At 48.3% G+C, this 23,722-nt stretch overlaps 1 protein-coding gene across 3 annotated transcripts in view; it reads right to left on the bottom strand.

Annotated features, from left to right (window-relative positions):
- The window catches only part of KDM4A (lysine demethylase 4A), a 45,368-nt gene that overhangs the window by 11,884 nt on the left and 9,762 nt on the right, over positions 1 to 23,722 (bottom strand). For all 3 annotated transcript variants that reach the window (XM_032877537.1, XM_032877536.1, XM_032877538.1), the window contains 8 exons: positions 21,798 to 21,847; positions 20,939 to 21,042; positions 20,407 to 20,544; positions 19,475 to 19,722; positions 18,411 to 18,610; positions 16,995 to 17,371; positions 5,388 to 5,508; positions 819 to 1,000 (listed from right to left, as the gene is read on the bottom strand). In XM_032877537.1, the coding sequence (XP_032733428.1) occupies positions 819 to 1,000; positions 5,388 to 5,508; positions 16,995 to 17,371; positions 18,411 to 18,610; positions 19,475 to 19,722; positions 20,407 to 20,544; positions 20,939 to 21,042; positions 21,798 to 21,847 (1,420 nt within the window). The remainder of the gene's footprint in view (positions 1 to 818; positions 1,001 to 5,387; positions 5,509 to 16,994; positions 17,372 to 18,410; positions 18,611 to 19,474; positions 19,723 to 20,406; positions 20,545 to 20,938; positions 21,043 to 21,797; positions 21,848 to 23,722) is intronic.

The following is a 23,722-nucleotide window of genomic DNA, read 5'->3' as shown; positions in this document are numbered from 1 at the left end:
GCCTGACTGCCAGGATCTGCCGGCTCTACAATCATCCCAAGAACAGGGCCCTAAATATGTCAACCCGAGGCACAGGCCCCTCCTGAAGCTCTGAGACCCACGCAGTGAGGGTCTGCTGACAGCACCACCAGGCCATTCACCTGCCTCACAGTCAGGGGCACATATATTTCTTCAGTTTTGCATTTTTGTCAATGGAAAGGCACAGCCAGTTACTAATCCAAAATATGTCAGTGCGACGTCCCAGTCTTTGGCAAGCGTCAATCTGGGGCCACACCAGGCTCAGTGCAGCCAGGCCTCCACAACCACCAGAGGATGCTTCTCCACCTCCCTCCCTGCCCCCCTCCCCCCGGTTCCTTCTGACTATTGCCCGTGTCCACTGTGGCAATGGCAAGAGGACAACAACACTGCGGATCTGGCAGACTGCAGTAACGAAATGCAGTGCTCCAGACTAGCCGGGACAAAAAACCGCCTGGAAGGAACATGCACCAACCAGAATGCTAAGAAAACAGATTCCTCTGTGAACAGTGTGAATGCCACAGGATGGCCACAGGGCATCCCATTGAGGCTAAGCCACACACACACACACACACACACACACACCCTGCCACCTCTCTTCAGCAAACCGTTCTCCAGTGAAAACCCACATTGCTGGACTATCTGCCTGGAGAGGCCTGACCAGGACAGAGATGAGGCAGAGAGCGCTAGAAGAACAGGCTCTCCCAAGACAACTAGTGACAAGCTCTGTGTACCCACAGTTAAACCTGGCTTCCCTCTGGACTGCTGGGCCTGAGTACACAGAGAGGATAAAGGGGGCGTACCTGATGGTAGGTCTGAAAGATCATACAGACTGCGCAGTGAGGGGCCTGCTGGGCCATGGTCTCATTGAATTCCTTCTCGGCCTCAAAGTTCGGAGGTCGGTTCTGCCATAGTTGACTCAGGGGCTTGGCCCAGGCCTCTGTCTCCTCAGCCTCCTCCTCCGGGGTCAGCTGTTCGGATGACTCTAGAGCAGGAAGCAGAGAACGGGTCAGCACCAGCCCCGCACATCAGCAGCTCTGCCTAGAGAGACAATGAGCTCCCTGGATTCTTGGTCCCAGGTCTGGCCTAAACCTCAGATCCTACCGGTCTGAGAAAGGCAAAGGGCAGAAGTGATTTTCAAAAGACTCCTTCAGTACTCAGAAGGTACTGCAGACAGTCCTGCCTGTGCCGCCTTCTCTGGTTAAGCTTTATACCCGAGTTCAGCCCACTCTCCTTTCCCCTGGCAGCTGCCAGCACTCAAATCCTATGCCCAAAAGCAGCACAGTGAGACACAGTCTTGCCAGAAACCATGTTACTTGCTGCCTCTAATGTGCCAGCATGTTGAGTCCCTACCTTTTAAGAGTTTCCTCTATAGCTGCACTGAAGGGAAATAAGGAATAAAAATAAAGAAATGGCAAGGCTTCCAAGTTTCTACACCATGTGCCTTGGTCAGAACTTTCCAGCTCCCTCAGGAAAGATCTGTGGGGTATCTGCCTTTTCTGGACAGGGATCCCCAACCATCCTGGCTCTGCTCAGAGGATGAGAGTAGACTGCGACCAAGACAAACCCTCTTTCCCAGCCAAAGGATGTAGCACCTTGAGTCTAGACCAAGGCCTAGCACACAATGGCCCACAGGACAGATGCGATCCACTTGGGGAACTAAGAATTATTTTTCTATCTTTAAAAGATTAAGGGAAAGAAAGAAAGAAGAGTATGTGACAGAAGGTGAAAAGCCTGAAATATTTACTATGCAGTCTTTCCCAGACCTCTAGTCTGTATGACAAATCTGTATCTCTTCATCACCCTAGCCAGCAGAGCATCTGACTCAGCGGGCCTCAGCACTGCCTGAGGAAGGAAAAAGAAAGAGATACATGCTGAACAGAAAACAAAAAACTGTGCTTGTAAAACAAGATGGAAGGGATAAAAGTGCACACTTTCCAGTTCCCCTTAAATCAGTGAGATGGGCAGAGCCCACCAGATTCCAACAGAAGGTCAAGGAGGTAGGAAAACACTGTAACTCTAACATTATGGGTCAATGAAGACAGTCTTTGGTAAAAGGAACCACAAATATTGAAATAAACTAATCGACATAGTTTCTCCAGATGCTCCCCCAAGTGAGGCAAGTACAAGAGGTTACATTTGGGATGTCCTTCTTTGGCAAATGAGTCCAAAAAAAGGTCCAAGTAGGCAGCACCTGACAGGAGACCAGCTCTGTGCCAGCCACACCACGTGATGCCCTCCACGGGATCACTGTATCATGCTCCGTGCGGGCATTAGGAATCCCCAGCTACAACACCTCCAGTGATCCCACTGCTTCCAAGATAGAACGGCTCTGAAGAGGCCCTGTACAGATCTATGCAGAGCAGCCCAAGGAACACTCTGGTACATACCTGCTCTAGCTGCCCATTTACTTGTTCATTTCTGGCAACTCTGGCTCAGTGTACAAAGTTACCTACTCAGCCTTCATAGTCACGTTGACTCTACTGAGACCTGGCAGGCACCATGTGTGTGACCTCGGTGAAGTACACTGTAACGTCGTGAGGCCACTACAGACAACTAAAATCAGCCCCTACGAGCCCCATCGACCAGCCCCAGCCAGGAACCACGGTGCCGAAACCAAAGCAGGTATTTTCCTTACCCTGGCCAAAACAAGAGTGACCAAGATAGAATAGAAGAAACAGAAACAGCCTCCCAATCACAAGAGAAAAACTAACACAGTGACGTGCTCTGTTTAAAAAACCACGAGTGGCCAAAAATCACCCCACTTAGATGTTAAATGAAACTTGCAGGAATTTTACAGTTTACACATACAAAACATCATTGAGATGTGCAAATAAGATGTATGTAATTTCATGAGTATTTATGCCTCCATTAAAAAAAACTGGATAAGGGGTGTGGGGCACACACTAGACTAAGAGAGACTAAAGAAACAAAGCTTTGTGATGGGATTGGGAGGGAGACAAACCATAAGAGACTCTTAATCTCACAAAACAAACTGAGGGTTGCGGGGGGCGGGGGGTTTAGGGAGAGGGTGGCTGGGTGATGGACACTGGGGAAGGTATATGCTATGGTAAGTGCTGTGAAGTGTGTAAGCCTGGCGATTCACAGATCTGTACCCCTGGGGCTAATAATACTTTATATGTCAATAAAAAAATTAAAAATTAAATAAATAAAATCTTTAAAGAAACAAAGCTTTGAAATGGGTGACCCTGGTTTGGTTTATACTGGTTTAAAGGGAAAAAGCTATAAAACACATTTTTGGGGTAAGCAGGGAAAAATTAAAACGGGCTGAAAATGGGAGAAGACAGGAGAATCCGCTGCTGGACACGGGAGTTTTCATTCCTCCAACTTCTCCGCACTTGAAACTGATCATAAAGAGCAGGAGGCCGTATGTTATGATCTCAACTACATTATTATAAAAAGACATGCATGGATACAATCCAGTATTTGACTAGAAAAATCAGGAAGATTAACACACTGAAACATGCAAGTGGTCACCTTTGCACAGTAATTCTGTCCACTTTATAACTTTGTTTTTCCAATTGTCTACAACCTGTATTTAGAGCTTCTACATCACTGGGGCTGGAAATCCTGAAGCTAGGGTGCTGCTACCCAGAGAACCCAAGCCCCCTCTGGGCCAGAGCAAGAGCACAGAAGACTTCCTAAGGCTCTGACTCAAGGTCTGGCCTTGAATCTCAAGAGACTTTCCCCACCTACTTATCACAATCCTACCTCCGAGGGAAACAGCAGAGGTGGGCACCAGCATCAGATCAGAAAGAGAACGTGGGGCTTGCTTATGGAGCAGAGAGGCTGGTCAGACTCTGGATCTTCCCAGCCAGCACTGGTGCCAGGAAGGATGGGGCAGGGTAAGAAAGGGCCCGGCATTAGTCAATTTTAACAAGGGACCTGCCAGAGACTCACCCACGCACGCTCACATTCCTGGAACTCTGAGCTCCAGGCCGCATAAAAGACCACACTGAGCTGATGGCAACAACCCTGAGCTCCGGCGATAGACGAAGTTCCCAGTTCCACCCCGATCCCTGCCTTTCCCCTTCTGTTTCCATCACAGGCCCCTCTTCCTGCCCTCCTACCCCAGCCTCTGCCCTCTCCCCGGCAGCCTCATGTACTCCAGGTAAAGGCATCAAACAGACAGTAGCTACACTTGGTCAGCACAGCGTAACACAGTTGTCCCGTGTCAACTACACTTCAAGTAAAAAATAAATAAATAAATAAATAAATAAATAAGTTTTATAAAAATTTTTAATATTTATTTGAGAGAGAGAAAGCAAGCACAGGGGTTGGGGGCAGAGGGAGAACAAAAGGAAAGGAATCTCAAGCAGACCCCACTGAGTGCAGGGCCTGGCACAAGGCTCTATCCTATGACCCCTGAGATCATGATCTGAGCTGAAATCAAGAGCCAGACACTTAACCAACTGAGCCATCCAGGTGCCCCATCCTGAATAATTTTTTTTAAAAAGGTATCAAACACCACCTCTACTTGGCCCCAAGTCTACATCCCCCACAGACACTGAACAAAGGTTTCTAATCCCAACCAAAGCTAGAAGGCAAGGAGGCACTGAACTCAGGTTTCTCCAGTCCCTACCACACTCACAGGTCTACACCCAACCCCCAAATCCAACCGACTTTGTGCTCCCAACACCTTCACTACGTCCCTCCCCCATCCTTACCACCATCATCCTGCTTCAGACCCTCCCCTGTCTCTCGAAGACCAAGACAAAAGCCCATCTGTTGCCCTCAAAGCCATTCTCAAGAAGCAGTCACTAGGAGCAATCCTTTTAATGTCAGTCTGGCCACTTAAAACCCACTAGAGCAAGGCCTCCCTCTTCAGTCTCCCCCAACCTCACTCTGGCCCCACCCAGCACACCCTGACCTGGCCATTTAAATGAGCAGTTCCCTCTAAATCTCTCTTTGCGCACCCTTCTGTGCTGTTTAACATCTCCTTTCTTTGGATCTGTTTACCTGTCAGTATGCCCCACTACCTTGTGAGCTTTTTGAGGGCATGGACATATCTTAGTTATCTCTGTAGCTACACATTCAGCATTGGGCTTGGCATCATTGACAGAAGTGCTATCCAGAAAAATCAGCCTGTACCTCCTAATAGAGAAAGAGAAAACCCTGCATGCAATCACCCTGTATTAGACACATTACAAGATACACAGACATACAAAGAAATATGATTACAAATTAAGCATCAAGTGAGATCCTGTCCTCTTTGCGGAGTACCTGGGAGAAGAGCTAAGCCACTGGCCCACAGCTGACACTCAACTGGGCCTCCCAATGTCCTGTCACTGTGAGTCCTAATGGGGTGAAACACTTTCCTCTCCCTGGTGAGGAGGGAAAACAACACTTACCATCATCACTGACGCAATCCTGCAACACGAGTGGGTGATGGCGGGGGAGCTTGCTTAAGGGCTGACGACGGCCCTTGGACTTCTTGTTCTCCTCCAAGGAAAACATGTATTCATCCGCCACCTGGGCAAAGCACAAGAAGAAATCAAATTGGTCTTGCCTCCACTTTGGGACATAGCAGAAGTTGGTCTTACAATGAAAGGCAAGGGAAAGGACAGGCGCAGAGAGACACAAAGAAATATAAAGCCAAACAGAACACACCTGGCTTTGGAAAAACCAAAACGACAGTACCGTGCAAACTAATCTAAACTAGGATTATGTAAACACTTTGGGGCAAAATTTGTGCCTCGCAAGTGTGGCTCCCGTTCCTCTCAGAAGCAGCCTGAAACAAATGTACCAAAAATAAATGTACTCTACAGGAATGCCACGCCCCCTCCCTTAAGCTCACAGTCATGAGACTGCGTCTCCCAGAGCCCCAGAGAAACCAGGTGCCCCTTTTCTTGGACCAGAAGGGCAGCAGCACCTGTCACAAAGGGCCAGGAAGCTAGGCCATTGGACTTGTAAAGCTAGAGGACATCCGAAGGGGTGAGGAATAGCTGACCCACTAAAGTAAAATAGGCCAGCCTCTCCTGATGGGCTGTCAAGCCCTCAGCTCTAGCTGATACTGTTCATTCCTCAGTTAGTTTCCTCGTGGAAATAGGACAGAGTGTGCATCTAAAACTCCAGCCTAGGGGTGCCTGGGTGGCTCAGTGGGTTAAAGCTTCTGCCTTCAGCTCAGGTCATGATCCCAGGGTCCTGGGATCGAGCCCCGCATCGGGCTCTCTGCTCCGCAAGGAGCCTGCTTCCTCCCCTCTCTCTCTCTGCCTGCCTCTCTGCCTACTTGTGATCCCTCTCTGTCAAATAAATAAAATCTTAAAAAAAAAAAAATTAAAACTCCAGCCTAGCTACAAAAGCAAAAGTCAATGTAATTAGCGCTGTATTTAGATAATGGCAGAGCAAATGCAATTAGGTTTAGGATGTACAAGACACAGTCAGTAATACCACATGAGTTTCTTTCCAATCAATGTATTTAAAACTCAGTCATCATCTCAGAAAAAGCACTTGACAAAGTACAATACCCATTCATGATCAAAATCCTCAACAGAGTAAGTTTAGAGGGAACATAACTCAACATAATTAAGGCCATATATGAAAAATCCACAGCTAACATCCTCAATGGGAAAAAATAGAGCTTTTCCTCTAAGGTCAGGAACAAGACAAGAATGTCCAGTCTCCTCACTTTATTCAACAATACTGGAAGTCCTAGCCACAGCAATCAGACAAGAAATAAAAGGCACCCAAACTGATAAGGAAGTAGTAAAATTTTCACCACTTACAGATGACACAATACCATATACAGAAAACCCGAGATGCCACCAAAAAACTGCTAGAACTGATAAAGGAATTCAGTAAAGTCGCAGGATACAAAATCAACCTACAGAAATCTGCATTTCTATACACCAATAATGAAGCAGCAGAAAGAGAAATTAAGAAAACAATCCCCTTTACAATTACGACAAAATAATAAGATACCTAGAAATAAACTTAACCAAAGAAGTGACAGACCTGTACCCTGAAAAATAGAAAACAGTGATGAAAAAAAAATTAAAAAAAAAAAAAAAAAAAAACGCTGATGAAAAAAAATTGAAGGCAACACAAAGAAATGGAAAGGCATTCATTCCATGCTCATGAATTGGAAGAGCAAACACTGTTAAAATGTCTACACTACCCAGAACAATCTACACAGTTAAAGTAATCTCTATCAAAATAGCAAGAGCATTTTTCACAGATCTAGAACAATCCTCACACATAAATGGAACCACAAAAGACCCCTAGTAGCTGAAACAATTTTGAAAAAGAAAAAGCTAGAGGCATCACAATTCCAGACTTCAAGTTATGTTACAAAGATGCTATAATCAAGAGTATGTTAATGGCACACAGACTCACAGATCAACGGCACAGAAAATCCAGGAGTAAACCCACAACTATATAGTCAACTAAGATTCAACTAATTAATAATATAAGAATATGCCACAGGGAGGGGCGCCTGGGTGGCTCAGTGGGTTAAAGCCTCTGCCTTCGGCTCAGGTCATGATCCCAGGGTCCTGGGATCGAGCCTCGCATCAGGCTCTCTGCTTGGCAGGCTCGAGCCTGCTTCCTCCTCTCTCGCTCTGCCTGCCTCTCTGCCTACTTGTGATCTCTTTCTGTCAAATAAATAAATAAAATCTTTAAAAAAAAAAAAAAAAAAAAAGAATATGCCACAGGGAAAAGATTCTCTTCAACAAATGGTGTTTGGAAAACTGGACAGCCACAGGCAAAAGAATGAAACTGGACCAATTTCTTATATCAGACACAAAAATTAATTCAAAATGCATTAAAGACCTAAATGTTAGACCTGAAACCATAAAAATTCTAGAAAAGAGCACAGGCAGTAATTTCTCTGACACTGGCTGCAACAACTTTTTTCTAGATAGGTCTCTCCTGAGGCAAGGGAAACAAAAGCAAAAATAACCAATTGGGACTACAGCAAAATAAAAAGCTTCTGCACAGTGAAGAAAACAATCAAAACTAAAAGGCAGGGGCGCCTGGGTGGCTCAGTGGTTAAAGCCTCTGCCTTCGGCTCAGGTCATGATCTCAGGGTCCTGGGATCGAGTCCCGTATCAGGCTCTCTGCTCAGCAGGGAGCCTGCCTCCTCCTCCTGTCTCTCTCTGCCTACTTGTGATCTGTCAAATTAAAAAAAAAAAAAAAAAACCTAAAAGGCAGCCTACAGAATCAGAGAAGACACTTGCAAAAAATGTATCCGATAAAGGGTTAGTATACAAAATACATAAAGAACTCCTATGACACAAATACCCAAAACCCAACAATAACCCAAAACCAAATAATCCAATTAAAACTGAGCAGAAGACAAGAGAACAGACATTTCTCTAAAGAAAACACCCAAATGGCCCACAGACACATGACAAGATGCTCAACATTACTCATCATCACGGAAATACAGATCAAAAGCATGACAAGGTATCACTTCACACCTCAGGATGGCAAAAATTAACACAAGAAACAGGTATCGATGAAGACGTGGAGAAAAAGGAACCCTTTTGCTGTTAATGGGAATGCAACTGGTGCAGCCACTGTGGAAAACAATATGGCAGTTTTTAAAAAAATTAAAAACAACAGTACCTGACAACCCAGTAATCTGCGTTATTTACCCAAAAAATCTTTTAAAAATACTAATTCAGAAACCCCTAGGTGCTCAGTCGAGTTAAGCCAGGCTAAACCAACAATTTCCCAAGTGCACATCAAGAAGGCCCCTCGGGGTGCCTGGGTGGCTCAGTCGGTAAGCGCAGGCTCAGATCGTGATACCAGGGTCCTGGGATCGAGCCCTGCATCAGGCTCCCTGCTCAGCGGAGAGTCTGCTTCTGCCTCTCCCTCTGCCACTCCCCCTGCTGAAGCGCTCTGTCAAATAAATAAAATCTTTTAAAATAAAAAGCTCAAGAGCCTCCAACCAAAACAGCCCTGCTTTTGATTTATACCTTTTTTAAAAAGATTTTATTTGAGAGAGAGAGAGAGCAGCGATCACGCTTAAGAGAGCATGAGTCGTATGCAGAGCAGAGGGAGAGAAGCAGACTCCCCACTGAGCAGGGAGCCTGATGTGGGGCTCAATCCCAGAACCCTGAGATCAAGACCTGAGCTGAAGGCAGACACTTAAATGACCGAGCCACCCAGGCCGCCCCTGATTTATACTTTTTAAATGAGTAAGATTTTACTTAAAGAAAGGGTTCTTTGGCTGAAACAAACTGGAAACTAGACTCATTAAGTTTATTTCACAGAGCTACCATGGAAAAAAAAATAACTTTAGAGACATGCACTCCCACCACACTAACAAATTACATACACCAATGTGCTCATGTACATTTTGAAACAAGAACAGACTATAATGGCACCTGGGTAGTGCAGCTGGTTAAGCATTCAACTACTGGTTTCTGCTCAGGTTGTGATATCAGGGTCATGAGATGGAGCCTTGTGGCGAACTCTGCGCTCAGCACAGGGTCTACTTCAGATACTCTCTCCCTCTGCCCCTAATTCCCTCCCCTCACCACCATGCACATGTGTGCTCACTCTCAAATAAATAAATATATATTTTTAAATATTTTATTTGATAGAAAGCACAAGCGCACAAGCAGGGGGAGCAACAGGCAGAGGGAGAGGGAGAAGCAAGCTCCCTACTGAGCAGGGAGCCCGATGTGGGGCTCAGTCCCAGGACTCTGGGATCATGACCCAAGCCGAAGGCAGATGCTTAACTGACTGGGCCACCTGGAAGCCCCAAGAAATCTTAATTAAAAAAAAAAAAAAAAAAAAAAGGGCGCCTGGGTGGCTCAGTGGGTTAGGCCGCTGCCTTCGGCTCAGGTCATGATCTCAGGGTCCTGGGATCGAGTCCCGCATCGGGCTCTCTGCTCAGCAGGGAGCCTGCTTCCCTCTCTCTCTCTCTCTGCCTGCCTCTCTGTCTACTTGTGATCTCTCTCTGTCAAATCAATAAATTAAAAAAAATCTTTAAAAAAAAAAAAAAAGACTGTAAAAAGATAAAAATAGAATTCCAATGAGAAGCCTGGCTGGCTAAGTCAGTAGAGCACAAGACTCTTGATCTTAGGGTTGTGAGTTTAAGCCCCAGGTGTGGCATAGTTTACTTAAAGTAAAATTAAAAAGTAAATAAAGTCCCATTATTTCTGCATCCCAATAATCTTAAATTCTGCCTTCGAAGACCACCTAGATAACAGGCCTATATCTGGGACGTGGCAGTGGCAGAGACCAGAAGTAAGAAAAAATAAAAGGAACCAGAAATGATGGGATTTCCAGCCTGGGTCATCAAGGTGAGAGAGACTTAAGAGGATTCTCAGGGATGAAGCGGGAGGAGTAACAAGCCAAGTTTAAAAAAAAAAGAAAAAGGAAAAGGAAAAAAAAAAAAAGCCAAGTTAAACATGATAGGCACTACCACCTGCCCCGTTTCTCTGGAAACACCCAGAGGGGCAAAAAGGAATTAGCCTGAGAGTTCAGACCGCACATCAGAGCAAGAGCTGTAGATTTAGGGATGCTGAGAATTGGGTTCAGAATTGAAACCGTGGGAGTGGCTATTACCAGTGAAGATAAACTGAATGTAGAAAAAGCCTTCCGGAATAGGAGGAAGAGAAAAGGGAGATCCAGGGGCTTGTGGGTGGCTCGGCAGATGAAGCGTCTGCCTTCAGCTCAGGTCATGATCTCCACACGTCCTGGGATCGTCCTGGGATCATCCTGGGATCGAGCCTGCTTCTCCCTTTGCTCCCTGCTCTTGCTCTCAGTAACTCTCTCAAATAAATAAGAAAAGGAAAGGAAAGAAAACAGAAAAGAGATCCAGCCACAGAGAATACAGGAGGAATACAGAAAGCAAGGAGGGGAACGCCACAGTGCCAAGGGATGCCGAAGAGCTGAGCAGGAAGGGGCCAAAGGACACAGCAACTGGGAGGTGTCAGGATTTTTTTTTTTTTAAGATTTTATTTATTTAGGGGCGCCTGGGTGGCTCAGTGGGTTAAGCCTCTGCCTTCGGCTCAGGTCATGATCTCAGGGTCCTGGGATGGAGCCCCACATTGGGCTCTCTGCTCAGTGGGGAGCCTGCTTCCCTCTCTCTCTGCCTGCCTCTCTGCCTACTTGTGATCTCTGTCAAATAATAAAACCTTTAAAAAAAAAAAAAAGATTTTATTTATTTGACAGAGAGAGGGATCACAAGTAGGCAGAGCAGCAGGCGGGGGGCGGAGGGGAGGACAGGCTCCCTGCCGAGCAGAGAGCCTGATGTTGGGCTCGATCCCAGGACCCTGGGATCATGACCTGAACGGAAGGCAGAGGCTTAACCCACTGAGCCACCCAGGCGCCCCTGTCAGGATTTTTTTGAGATAGGTTCCAGCAGACAGAAGTTAGATACTAAGGAATGAAGGCATCGAGACTCTCCTTGAGAAGATTAAGGGAGGAAATGAGATCATAAGGAATTCCCTCCAATTGTATTTGAAAAAGGGAGCTACATGATTTTTTTTTTAAGATTTTATTTATTTATTTGACAGACAGAGATCACAAGTAGGCAGAGGCAGGCAGAGAGAGAGAAGCAGGCCCCCTGCTGAGCAGAGAGCCCGATGTGGGGCTCCATCCTAGGACCCTGGGGTCATGACCTGAACTGAAGGCAGAGGCTTTAACCCACTGAGCCACCCAGGCGCCCCCTACATGAGATTTTTTTTTTTTAAGATTTTTATTTATTTATAACAAAGAGAGACAGTGAGAGGGAACACAAACACAGGGGAGCTGGAGAGGGAGAAGCAGGCTCCCCGCTGAGCAAGGACCCTGATGTGGGACTCAATCCTGGTACCATAACCTAAGCCAAAGGCAGACACTTAACCACTGAGCCACCCAGGCGCCCCTGCATACGGTTTTACAGGCAGAGAGCGAAGAAGCCTGCGAGAGGAGAGATACTAAGCCTTCGGCAGACAGAGTAACGGTCCCCCAGAGATGTGCAGTTCTAATCCCTGTGAATGCTATGTTGACAGGACAAAACATTATTAAGTTTGCTCATCGGATAAAATAGTGAGATTATCCTAGATTCTCTGGGCAGGCCCAGTGTAATCAAACAGTGCTTAATAATGAAGACAGAAGCAGAAGACTTGGTGTCTGAGTGACGTGATATGAGCAAGACTTGGCGGATGTGGCTGCTTTTGTAGACAGAAGAAAAAGGCCACGGGCCAAGGAATGTGAGCAGCCTGAAGAAGCTGGGCAGGACAAGGCGTCTCCCTCTGGTGCCTCCCATGTCAGACTCCTGAAGAACTGGAAGATAACAAATCTGTACTGGCCTCAGACTCTCAGTTTTTGGGAACTTGTAAAAAGCGGCAACAGGAAATGAGCGTGGGGTAGGAGATATAAATAGGTCATTTAGGAGGTCCAAATGCTGGAAGTAGAGAGGTCAAGACCAAGAACACCAGAAGGGACCTCTGGGAAAGAAGATGCCAGTCTCCAGCCCTGTTTGTTCCGACTGACTCCTGCATGCCAGCCTATGCATCCTGCATACTGTGCTTGCGTGGCGGCAATGCAGACACCAGTGACACATGATCCCCAGCCTCAAGGAGCTCGTGGCCCACCCAGAGATGGACTTGGTGTGCGAGTCTCAAGTCTCTGTCCTTTCCATTACTGCCCCGTTGCCTCTGACCAAAGTAGTCAGATCTATTCAAATAGTTAAATACCTTTCCATATTTTCTCATCTTCCAGCCTAACTACTCCTCCTGCTCTGTGGTCTCTGCATAGCCTTCCTCCCTGAGATATGCTCCGACTTCTAAATTCCTTCACTATGTAACAGCAAGGGCTGGGTTCCAACCCTAGCTCTAGCTGTGTGAGCCCAGGCAAGTAGTGTTGCACTCATGGAGTGGGAGCAGTGCAATCTGCCCCCACCACGGGTTCTTTGGGAGGATGGGGTGTGACAGCAGGTAGGGTCTCCCAGGCCCCTGCCTGCAAGAGCTAGTGCTCAGGCTCCGGAGTTCTCTGGTCCCCCTTTTCTGATGTCAGGCACCAGGTCAAGGTCAATGTTCTTAATGGGGCTTGTCCCGAACAGAGAATGGCCAACTACTCCCTCCTTGTTTTGGGAACCTTTTCAAAGCAGCTTCAACTAACAAGAAATGTTCCAACAGACACATCACCGTGGCTCTGGTGCTTCAGCAGGCAGTCAACCTGGGTGCTTTTACCAGGGCCCTGACATAGAGCAGCACAGGAACTGAACAGCAAGAGGCCCGAATTACAGCATGCGGGATACTCAAAGTGGGGGCAGGAGGGCCACAAGGGTGCTCTTCAAAACCCAGCTACTTCCAAATATAGATAGTATGCCATTAGACCTCTCCAAGGGTGGGTAAAGTGGTGTAGCTTCTGCCCCAAACCTTGACTGTCAGCCCCCCATTCCAACCCAATCAATCCTGACGTCAGCTTCCTACTAAAACTAAACTTCCATTCATGCCTTCCACGTTTACAGAAGGCTCATGGACCAAGATCCAGGACCATGCTGGTGCCCAAAGAAGCCAGGCTGGTGTGGCACAGGGCCTGGCTCCTGGCAGTTTGCCTTCCCCAGCCCAGGACAACCATCTGGAGAGTGCGACACACTGTCGTAAAAAGGCAGCCAGGCGCTGCGGGTGTTCGAGGTAGAAGAGCACGCAGATGGCAAGCAATGAACGGTTTCTGCGAGTAGTGACTTCTGAAAAGGGCTGGGCTCCAATAAGCAAGAGAACTGTTCCAGGAGAGACGTGTGTCGAGGACTCCCTGCCTCCTCCCACCTCAAAGCTGCCTGCAGCCTGGGGATGGCCACACAATACACAAGAAGGCACAGGAGGCCACTGAACGGTACACGAAAAAGCGGTTGAAATGACAGATTTTATGTCATGTATACTTTAGCACAATTAAAAACAAACCAACCTAAAACGTAAAGAACAAATACAATAGGAGTGCTTCAAATGACAAAAGGAGAAGTGAAGCAAGCGTGGCCAAGTACTGACAACCGTCAAGCCCCAGCCAAGAGCATTTGTGAGATTCCTTTATGACTCCACATGCAGCTTTGTGCACTTAAAAATGTATTCTAGAATGCTCCAATTTCCAGAAACACATGGCAGTGACCCTTCCAAAGTCAAGCTGCTTCAGGACACACAGGCAGACCCTCCACAGCACCTCCCAAGGCCCTCTCCAGACCCATACGCCTGCGACCAACCAAACTCTGCACATGCTTTGACCCTGGCATGTGTGACCAACACCATTTAGAACACACTCCTCTCCTGGACTCCCTTCGCCATTTCCCTCCAGCCACCACACACACTCCTGCAAACCCTCAGCCTAGCTACAAGGCCTGCTTCTCTGCAGTCTCCCCATACTCTTAACCCCAACCCCAGGCGGAGCTACTAATTCTTCCACTTGGACCACAACACTTATCCCGAAGGAGTGGATTTATTTGTTCACATCTAGACTCTGAGCTCCCTGAAGACACAGTCCCAGCCCCGAGCAGGCATGCTGTATGTCATTACAGAGTTTTAAAGCAAAGAGGCAGAGCAGCCAAGTTATTTTTAAAGAATGTGAAGTAGTTCAAAGATGGCAGCGCAGGGGCACCTGGGTGGCTCACTGGTTGAGTGTATGGTTGTGGCTCAGGTCATGATCTCGGGAGTCCCTGGGATTGAGCCCCACATCAGGCTCCATGCTCAGTGGGGAGTCTGCTTGTCCCTCTCTCTGCTCCTACCCTCTTACTCATGCTCTCTCCCTCTCTCAAATAAATAAATAAAATCTTAAAAAAAAAAAAAAAAAAAGAAAGAGGCAGTATATCCAGGAGGTTGGGGGCAAGGGGCCCGGTGATGATGCAGGGGAGAATGGTATTATCATCAGACTAAGAAGGCTAAGAAGGCCATCTGGGTGGCTCAGTTGGTTAAGCCTCTGCCTTTGGCTCAGGTCATGATCTCTGGGTCCTGGGATTGAGCCCCACATCAGGCTCTCTGCTTAGCAGGGAGCTTGCTTCCCCGTCTCTCTCTCCGCCTACCCCTCTGCCTACTTGTGATCTCTGTCAAATAAATCAATAAAATCTTAAAAAAAAAAAAAAAAAAAAAGGCCACACAGATATAACAGGAGCCAGGAAGGCACTCGTGGTCTTTGAGCAGGAATAAGAGGCACGTCAGACCTCCTTCTCCCAGCGTATCTCCACATGGAAGGTCTCCCAGCTTTTCTCTCCAGCCCTTGGACCTTAGTGAGCTTCACCGCGTCAGGGTCTGCCTCTGGCGGAGGGAGTACCCTCAGGTCTGTGTCCTCCACACATGAAAGGCAATTGGAAAACGTTCAGCCACTCTGAGAGGCCTGCGTCCTCCACGGCTGCCTGGGGACTAGGTGGGTAACCGGTCTCACTGAGGTTAAATGAGCAGCAGAGCCATTAGGCCATAGGTTAAAAGCCACTCCCTTCAATCATTTTAACTGATAACGAAGTAACATTCTGAGCTCCATATGCCCGACTCCTGCATCCATTCCTTAACTGGTTCCTAATTTGAGAGGAAAAAAGATGGGTATTACTTGTTGGCTCCTCCCACCAAACACACATAGACAACTTGCCTCTGTGGTAAGATTAACTTACAAGTAACATACAGTCTAAACCATGTGGAGAAAGTATTTAGCATATAGTAACTCTCTGCTATCGTTAGCTGCTTCTGTGGTTGTGACTAGAACCAGAAGCAAGAAAGTCAGGGGGACGCTGCTCAAGGACAGTGTGACCTACAGCGTGACAGCAGGGTCAATGAGGACCCAAGAGCTTTGCGAAAAGGAATGGCTCTCATGTAGCATCAGGGACCATAAGGGGTTCCGGTGTCCAAGGTGGAAAGCCACCTCTTGTGGAAGCTGCTGCAGGAGAGCAGAGAGCAGCCACGACAGGCAAAGAGAAGGAGGAAACACGGTCCTCAGCTCAGCGGCCTGCACCTGCCCAGACGAAAGGAGGGACGTGCAGTGGAAAAGGAGATCTACAGAAACTGAGCCCTGAGACTGAGGGAAGGCAGAAAGGAAAGACAAGGGACAAACCAACCACAACCATCCTCTACTCGGAAAACCCAAAGAACTTTATCACGGGTTCAGGGTTAGTATTTCAGCCAAAAACAGAGAAAGCCAATAGGCCGAATGCTAACATCCAGAGATGAGTATACTTGAGGGGCTGGGGATGGTTCTCCATTTGCACAGACTTTCAAAACATCTCATAATAAAAACTTCTCGAAGACCAATTTTTCAAAGGTAAAGGTAAGGAAATGGGGAATAACTAAAACTTTTCTGCACTGACTTCAACCCCACCCCAGCCCCACTCAAGGCTACAACTTGACCCATAAGCTGTGAGGCTGGGGAGTAAGAACAGGTCACTTGGGTAGGCGTGAGTCTGGCTGCATTCAACACGGCTCTGCTGTGTCCCACTCAGTTCCAGAGAGCCTTTTTACACAAAACAGCTTTTGGTGACAGCATGTTCTAGAAGAAAGCCTAAACATTCACATTCATGGCTTTGGGAATTCATCCTGGTCTCCAAAAGATGCTCTATCAATACTGCTGTACTGGGAGATGAAGAATATATGGGGGGGCGGGGAGGAGAGGGAGAACTCCCATGGGTGGCTACAAGGCAGTGGAGATTTTCAGGAAAAAAAAAACTTGAATTTTCAGGTACAAAAAGCCATTGCATCCCCACCCACAGACTGCACAGGACTGCAACCACTGCCACTCTTAACCCTCGTGCCTCTAGAGCAGGTGGGGTGGGCAGGTGTGTCCAACACCTGGAGATCTGCAGCTGTCATTAAGACGCCTGGATTCTCTGGAACAGTCACACTGGGGCAAGAGAAAAGGAACTCCCAGCAAAGAACAAAGTGGAAGTGAACCAGTGCCACCCGGCTTTCTGCTTGACACTGCAGACTGGAGGCCCATTCTGATGGTCTCTCCTGCCATCTTGGATACCCGCAAGTACCCCCACACCCTAGCAGACGCCCTCCTCCACAGGATCCCAGCCAGGGAGCATTGCCCAGAGCCCTTACCTCTGCCAGCTCCCGCTCACTGATACTTCCGGTGGTGCCCCCTTTCTTCCTTGTGCAGGGCTCTCCCACGGTGACCCTGCCGTCCCCTTTGGCATAGCTGTGCACAGTGAGAACTCCCGACTGCCCTTGGGCTCGGCAGGACAGAGGCTCACTGGTTTCTGAATCGGAAGAAATAGAATCTCGAGAAGAACCAGAGCCCAGGCTAGAAGATGATTTCTTTTTCGAACCTGAGAGGACAAGGCGTCCCCCTAGAGAAGCAGGATTCACAGAAAGATCCAAGGCAGCTGCTTCTTGTTCCTCCTCTTCCTCCTCATCCTCCTCTTCTAGTTTGACGTTTTTAAGCTCTTCAAATTTGACTTCAGAGGAGTCAGAATAATCTGAAACACACACGCACGTTGGCCAGAGCCAACTTCCCCACGCACATTTGAAGCCAAAGCAAAGCAAAGGGGCAAAGCACAGAGAAACATGGCAGTGAGTACCGCACAGCTTCCGATTCGGGCTCGGTCACCTGCAGGGTCACTGTGTGATCTGGGACTGACTGTTCAGCCCCACCGGGCCTCCAGGTTCGTCCCGTGGAGTGCGGGCAGCCTACCACCTATCTCCAGGGTTCTGTGTCTACTATGGAGCACAGCCTGGCACACAGTAGACCCTCAGAAGTCACCTGCAGGAACCAAGGCCTGAACGGAGCAGGCCTGGTGACCCCAAGCTAGAGCAAGTGCTGAACAGAGGCAGCTGGGCCCCAAGGCCCCGCTCCACAGTGCTGTCCAGCTGCCAGCAGGTGCACCAAGGCAGCCTCTGTACAGATCCGCCAAGCCTCACCCGAGGCTCACCCAAGCCCCCCCAACCACCATCCCAGCGGGTAGAGCAGCTGTCCACACCACTTCCTTCCTAAAATCCAAGTAGCCCCTCAAGCCCCCAGGAGAGCAAACTCTAAGATGGCAGCCAATCCCCTCACCGTCTCATTCCTACTTCTCCAGCCTCATCTCCTGCTAGCACCGCTGTCTTCTACCCTTCCCACCCCTGTAATCGAGTTATAAGAAATCACTACCAGCTCCCCTAATAGCTCATGTGGTTTCAGACCTCCATGCTGGCGCCCCTGCCTACTCCCCTTTGGGTGCCCTGACTCTCTGCCTGCCTGGAAAACTCCAACCTCTCTCCTAAGAGTTGGGTCAGCATCACTTCCCTAACTTCGGTGTCTCCCCGGCCCCTCATCAGGCAGAGGGAGGCAGTACTTCCCCTATCTTCCAGCCAGCATGCCCCTCTCCAAAGGGCTCCTCACAGCCATTCTCACACTCCACTACCACTCTCTACCCACAGACCCATCTCCCCCAACACCTATGACCCAGCACACAACATGGCATCTAACCCACAACAGACCCCAGTGACGCTGTGGGAAAAACATCACAGCCAACAGACCTGGGAAGGGAAGAGCATCCTCGACTTGCCGCACGGAGCTGTGGGTGGGCCTCACGGGAGCAAGGGCAGTCTGGCACTCCACCACATCGTACTGTCCGGAACTCAGCTCCTCCTTGGGGAAGAGGTCACTCTGACTCACCTCCTGCGGTATTTCAAGACAAACCCGGTGCCTCTTGGTCCCTATACGATGTTTGGCGAGGCTGTGAGGAAGAGAGCACACTTTTGAAGGGCCCACAAACACAGTCACATCCACACACATTCACCCACATCACACATGACTCAAAATGAGTGAACAGCCAGAGCCTGTCCACTGCGCCGCACGCTTGAGTCCCACCTCTCGTCTGTGGGAGAGACGAGGGACTTCACTTCTCCCAGCCTATTTTATCCAGTGGGAAACAGGAACATCCCCAGCCCCCTCAGAGGTTGGATGTCAGGCTTATGAGGTACGCCGAGTACCTGGCGGAGCTCCTGGCCTACAACAGCTACCCCGTAACCAGTCCTTCTTTCTTCTCCGTGTGGCTCAAGGCAGAAGACAGATCCTCCCACTCAGACACGGAGGACACTGGCCAACCTCAATCCCGCCTCCCCCCAGCCCCTGTGGGTCTCATTCCAGCCACGACATTCTCCTCTGTAAAAACTGCCTCATATGCCAGGGCACCTGTATGGCTCAGTCAGTGGAGCAAGTGACCCTTAATCTCGAGGTAATGAGTTCGAGTTGGGCATGGAGCCTACTTAAGACAATACATTAAAAAAAAAAAAAAAAAGTCTCAGGTGGCAGTGAGAAAATGACTTTTCTGGCTCAGAGGGAGCCACGTTCTCTTTGTATGTGACCTTCACTCCAGCCAATTACAGGTCCACATACAGATGTGGTCATTCCTGGGTGATGGCTGTTAAGGAAGAGCCTGGATGCCCTTGCTCTGAGGATTCTAGAGCCTTTACCAAGAATAAAAATTCCCTCAGCTGTGGCTCCAACACCCCACTTAGAAACAGCCTATCGACAGGTTACGGAAGCTGCCCAAGCACCTCTCCCTCAAATAGCTGGGCCCAGAGGGCTGCCGGTTTACCTTCTCTTTAAGTCACCCTCCTCTCCATCCTCAAGCCCTTCCATGTCATCTTCCTCCGGACACGCCTCGTTTCTGGCTCTTGGGGGCAGTTCACTCTCCTTAAGGAACTCGGCTGCTTCTGGCGTGGGCAGAGTATGGTCGATAACTGTGCTGTCCTTCCCAGCTTTCCAAAGCTTGTACCTTTCTGGCTGGAACTTCCTCACAAACACGTCCATGGAGATCTTCACCATGTCCTTCCTACAGGAGCACTGTCCCAGGGAACCAGGAGAGCTCCAGTCAGCACGCTTTAACGGCTTCCCCACGACCCCCATATCCCATCTCCTTCCCCCGAGTGAAATAAAGAAACAAGCCCATTTAAAGCCAAACTGCTGGCACTCACAGCTGAGAGCGGACTGGCCTTGCGGAACCTTCGAGCATGGGGGGGAAGCAGGGAAAGAGCAGGCAGGAATGAGCGGCGCTGGGGTGCGCCCACCCAGGCCCTTTGCCAGGCTGCACAGAAAAACACCGCAACGAAGCTCCGCACTCACGCCCGGGAAGGCGGACGCCCACCTTCCGTCCGCGCTCTAGCCCAGCCAGGCCCACAGGAGCAGGCGTGCCCAGTCAGATGTCTAGCCCTGCCTGCTTCCCTAACCCGAAGAACTTCTCAGAGAAAACCCACAGGGGCCAAAGCAAGAAGCACCAGTGTGTGTAGGTGTGGTTTTCAAGCTCAACGGATGTAAGCATGGAAACCTCACTTGAGGTGCCCCAAACCTGAACTTTTTACAATTCTAGATGAACACAATATGGGGGCACTTCTGCCCATTCCTATCACTCCGTTTCTGAATTCCGGCAGTTCAAAGAACGTTCTAATCGCCAGCCAGTGTAGCTAACAAGAATTTGCTCACCAGACGTTTTCGGGCACGGAGTTACAGAAAGAAACCAGACAGACTTACCAGCACCGCTTGCTTGCCATATTCAATCCACCGCCGGGTAGCAAAATTGGTGGACTCCGCACAGTTGAAGCCATGGTTGAAGCCGGCATGGTAACCGTACGGGAAAGTGATCATGAATTCTCCAGCTTCTTGAGTGACCTGAACAAGAGCGGACTTGAAGAAGCCACAGCAAATGGCTGAAGTCTACCCAGCTGGACGTCTGACCTCCAGCGCCGCGAGCTTCGCTGAGTAACCCAGGGAAAGTCCTAGAACTACCAGGGGTCTTTGTAAAATGCAAAGCCCTATCATATCCGACCCCATCACTGTAAGTGACCATTCCTCCAAATCAACAGTGTTCAAGGGGACCAGACTCTGCTCGGGCACTGGGAAGCTGCAGTACCCCCACCTTTAATATCCTCGTATATCAAAGTACTGCTATATAGGCTAGCTCTGGCCCATGCCTGGTACAGAAGGATGAACTAGATTAAAGCCCCTTGGTGAAACAGACCAGAAAGGGTAAGACGAAAGACTTCTGTATGTAAAATCAGCTCACCTTGTCAAAGGGAATTCCGTATTTCTTCAGCATTAAAGGGGAAATCAAGGTCATCTTATGGCGGAGAAAAGCCTCGCAGCTTTGAGCACTTCCAGGGAAAAAACCTATTGCAAGGAACATGGGCCCAGGTTAAGACACTGCTCCACGCCAGCTCTTCAACTCTAGAGATGCTGCACCCTTGGGCATCTCATCCAGATGAGGAGGAGGATAAAATCACCACAGATCCTTCTAGCTTCAAGCTAATCCTAAGATTCTACAGTGAGCCCCTAGGCTCTCTCCCATGCAAGCTGTTACGTGGGTAATCAAATTCTGTTTGGGAAACTGAGATCACCCAAGCTCCCCTGTTCTTATAAAAAGCCTTTAAACTGTTTAGGACCTTCCTCTGTTAACCTGAATCCCTCAGTCCTTCATTAGTAACACATCCACAGTGCAGATCACCCAAGCTCTCCAGAAACAGGCTCTCTGGAGGTACAAACTTACTAAAATCCACTTGAACAAAAGCACAAAAACTGAATTTTCACATTTGGGTTTCCGACAGCAGAAACAAGACCCAATTTGCATGGTACACGATCTCTGGTCAAATAAACCCATGCCTGATAAAACTGAGGCAAAGACTAGGAATTACTTACTTAGCAGTCAAAAAAAAAAAAAAGAATTATTTAGTCCCCTCCCAGGACAAATGGAGGAAGTTTCCAATTTAATTGCTCTGCTGGGGTAACCAATCTGGCAGTCCAGCTCACCCCCTACACACAGGCCTGAGGAAGGACAACAAAAGCATCTGACCAGGGAACGGACATTTTAGAACAAGGAGCACAGCACACGGGGAGGTCTGACCCAGCACAGGGAGGAGTCACAGTACCTTTGGCAAGGCGCTCCAGCCGCTTTCCATGCTCCGGGGGAACAGAGTACCTGCAGTCACAGAGAAGCGTCGGATGCGGAGCAGAGGACACTATAGGAGGTTAAGGAACTCTTTCCCATTCTCAAAACAGCTCTCCCTCAAACAGGGAGACTAAGACTGGAGGCACTCCTTCAGGTGACAGAAAGCTTTTTTTTCCTCATAAAATAACAGATTGTTCAACTTCCTAACTACAAAAACTAGAAAGGAGTCTGGAGAAATGATTTATTAGACTACTGGGGGCCAGGAGGGAGGAGCCCACAAGTAAGTACGAGTGAATTTATTTCTCTTATATTCTTTCATTTACCGAGACAAGAGCCAGAATTTATGGTATGTAATCAGCGGTACTCTCCTTTATAATGTTAAAGAAATAAAAATTTTGGGGGCGGCTGGGTGGCTCAGTCATTACGTGTCTGCCTTTGGCTCAGGTCACGATTCCAGAGTCCTGGGATAGAGCCCAGCATCGGACTCCCTGCTTGGTGGGAAGCCTGCTTCTCGCTCTCCCACTTCCCCTCCTTGTATTCCCTCTCTCGCTCTCTGTCAAATAAAATATTTAAAAAAAATTTTTTTTTCTTTAAAAGGATAGCATTAAGTGCTCCTGGCACAGCCTAAAAAGGCCTTACTGGGATAGGATAGAAGAGGAATGGAAAACGAGGTGAAAATGGGATTTGATACCACAGACCAGGCCCCATAGATGCTGCTGAGCCCATTTTTCTCTTCATCTCTGTAACAGCTACACTGATTACCCAATAATTAATTACTCCTCCACCCTGCAGGGTAGTGAGATGCCACAGAAATTGTTCCTCATTAAATAAAACAAAAAACAACAACACTTAACTGACTGAGCCACCCAGGTGCCCCGATTAAAAAAAGAGAGAGAAACCACGTAACCACTTAAAATTTTCGCAACACTGTTAAAACTTCATATTCTGAAACTCATAGTAAGTCTACTTTAACCTTCATAATTGACTCTAAAGATCATTCCCCAACAGAAATTTCTCATCCCAAATAATTTCATTATGAAACAGATGGGGAGGAGCAGAAAATGCTAGTCATCCAAAGGACCTTGGGTCCATCAGGCAACAATGACCAGAAGTCTCTGGAGGTCCCTCTTCCAATGACCTAAAGAGCACGTGTAATAACCAGAAAATCTTCTCTCTACAGAATAATGAAAATCCAACCTCAGGGAATTTAGGACTAAAAAAGCAAAAGACACAAAAGCAACACATACAGATTCTAGAAGTCTAGCCATCTAAGAAAAGAAATGCGACAGCAGTTAGGGGGTGAACAGAAGATTAGAAGGTTGCCCCCACCAAGATTAGAAACTGGAAAGCATCTGAAAAAAGAAAGGAAAACCTTTGAGAAAAAGAGGCAGCTGAAGATGCTGGCAAAGGAAATGAAGATGCAGTTTGCACGACTCCTGTGACCTGGCCCATGGTGTCCCTGCCGGCCTTCCAGCTCTTCCCTCCTAATACGCAGCACCCGCACCACAACGGACTTCCTCTAGTTTGTGAAGACATTGTGCTCTCTCTCAACTTAGGCTCCCTGTATGTGTTGTTCCAACTGCCTGGACATGCTCTCCTCAGTCTTCCCTGCCCCAAACCCGCCATCTTCCCAGTCAGCTAGGCCTCCTCATGTTAGGGCTCAGCTTTGTTGTCACCTCTCCCAGGGAAGCCTTCTCTAATACCCACCCCATGTTCACGTACCCTTCCTATGCAGACCTAGAGCACTCATCAGAACTTCTTTCAGTGTATTTATTTCCTCACACGTTCAGTCTCCTACCTATGTGAATGGATGCCTCATCTGTTTTGGTCACTGCTGTCCAACATAGCACCTTCACTAAAATGCTGGGACTGCGAGACGGGTCAGCACAGGGAGAGAGGAGAGAA

This window comes from Lontra canadensis, unplaced genomic scaffold, assembly GCF_010015895.1.
Source record: "Lontra canadensis isolate GAN:19392208 unplaced genomic scaffold, GSC_riverotter_1.0 scaffold60, whole genome shotgun sequence".
Classification (NCBI taxonomy): domain Eukaryota; kingdom Metazoa; phylum Chordata; class Mammalia; order Carnivora; family Mustelidae; genus Lontra; species Lontra canadensis.
This window is presented reverse-complemented; position numbering and strand designations above follow the sequence as displayed.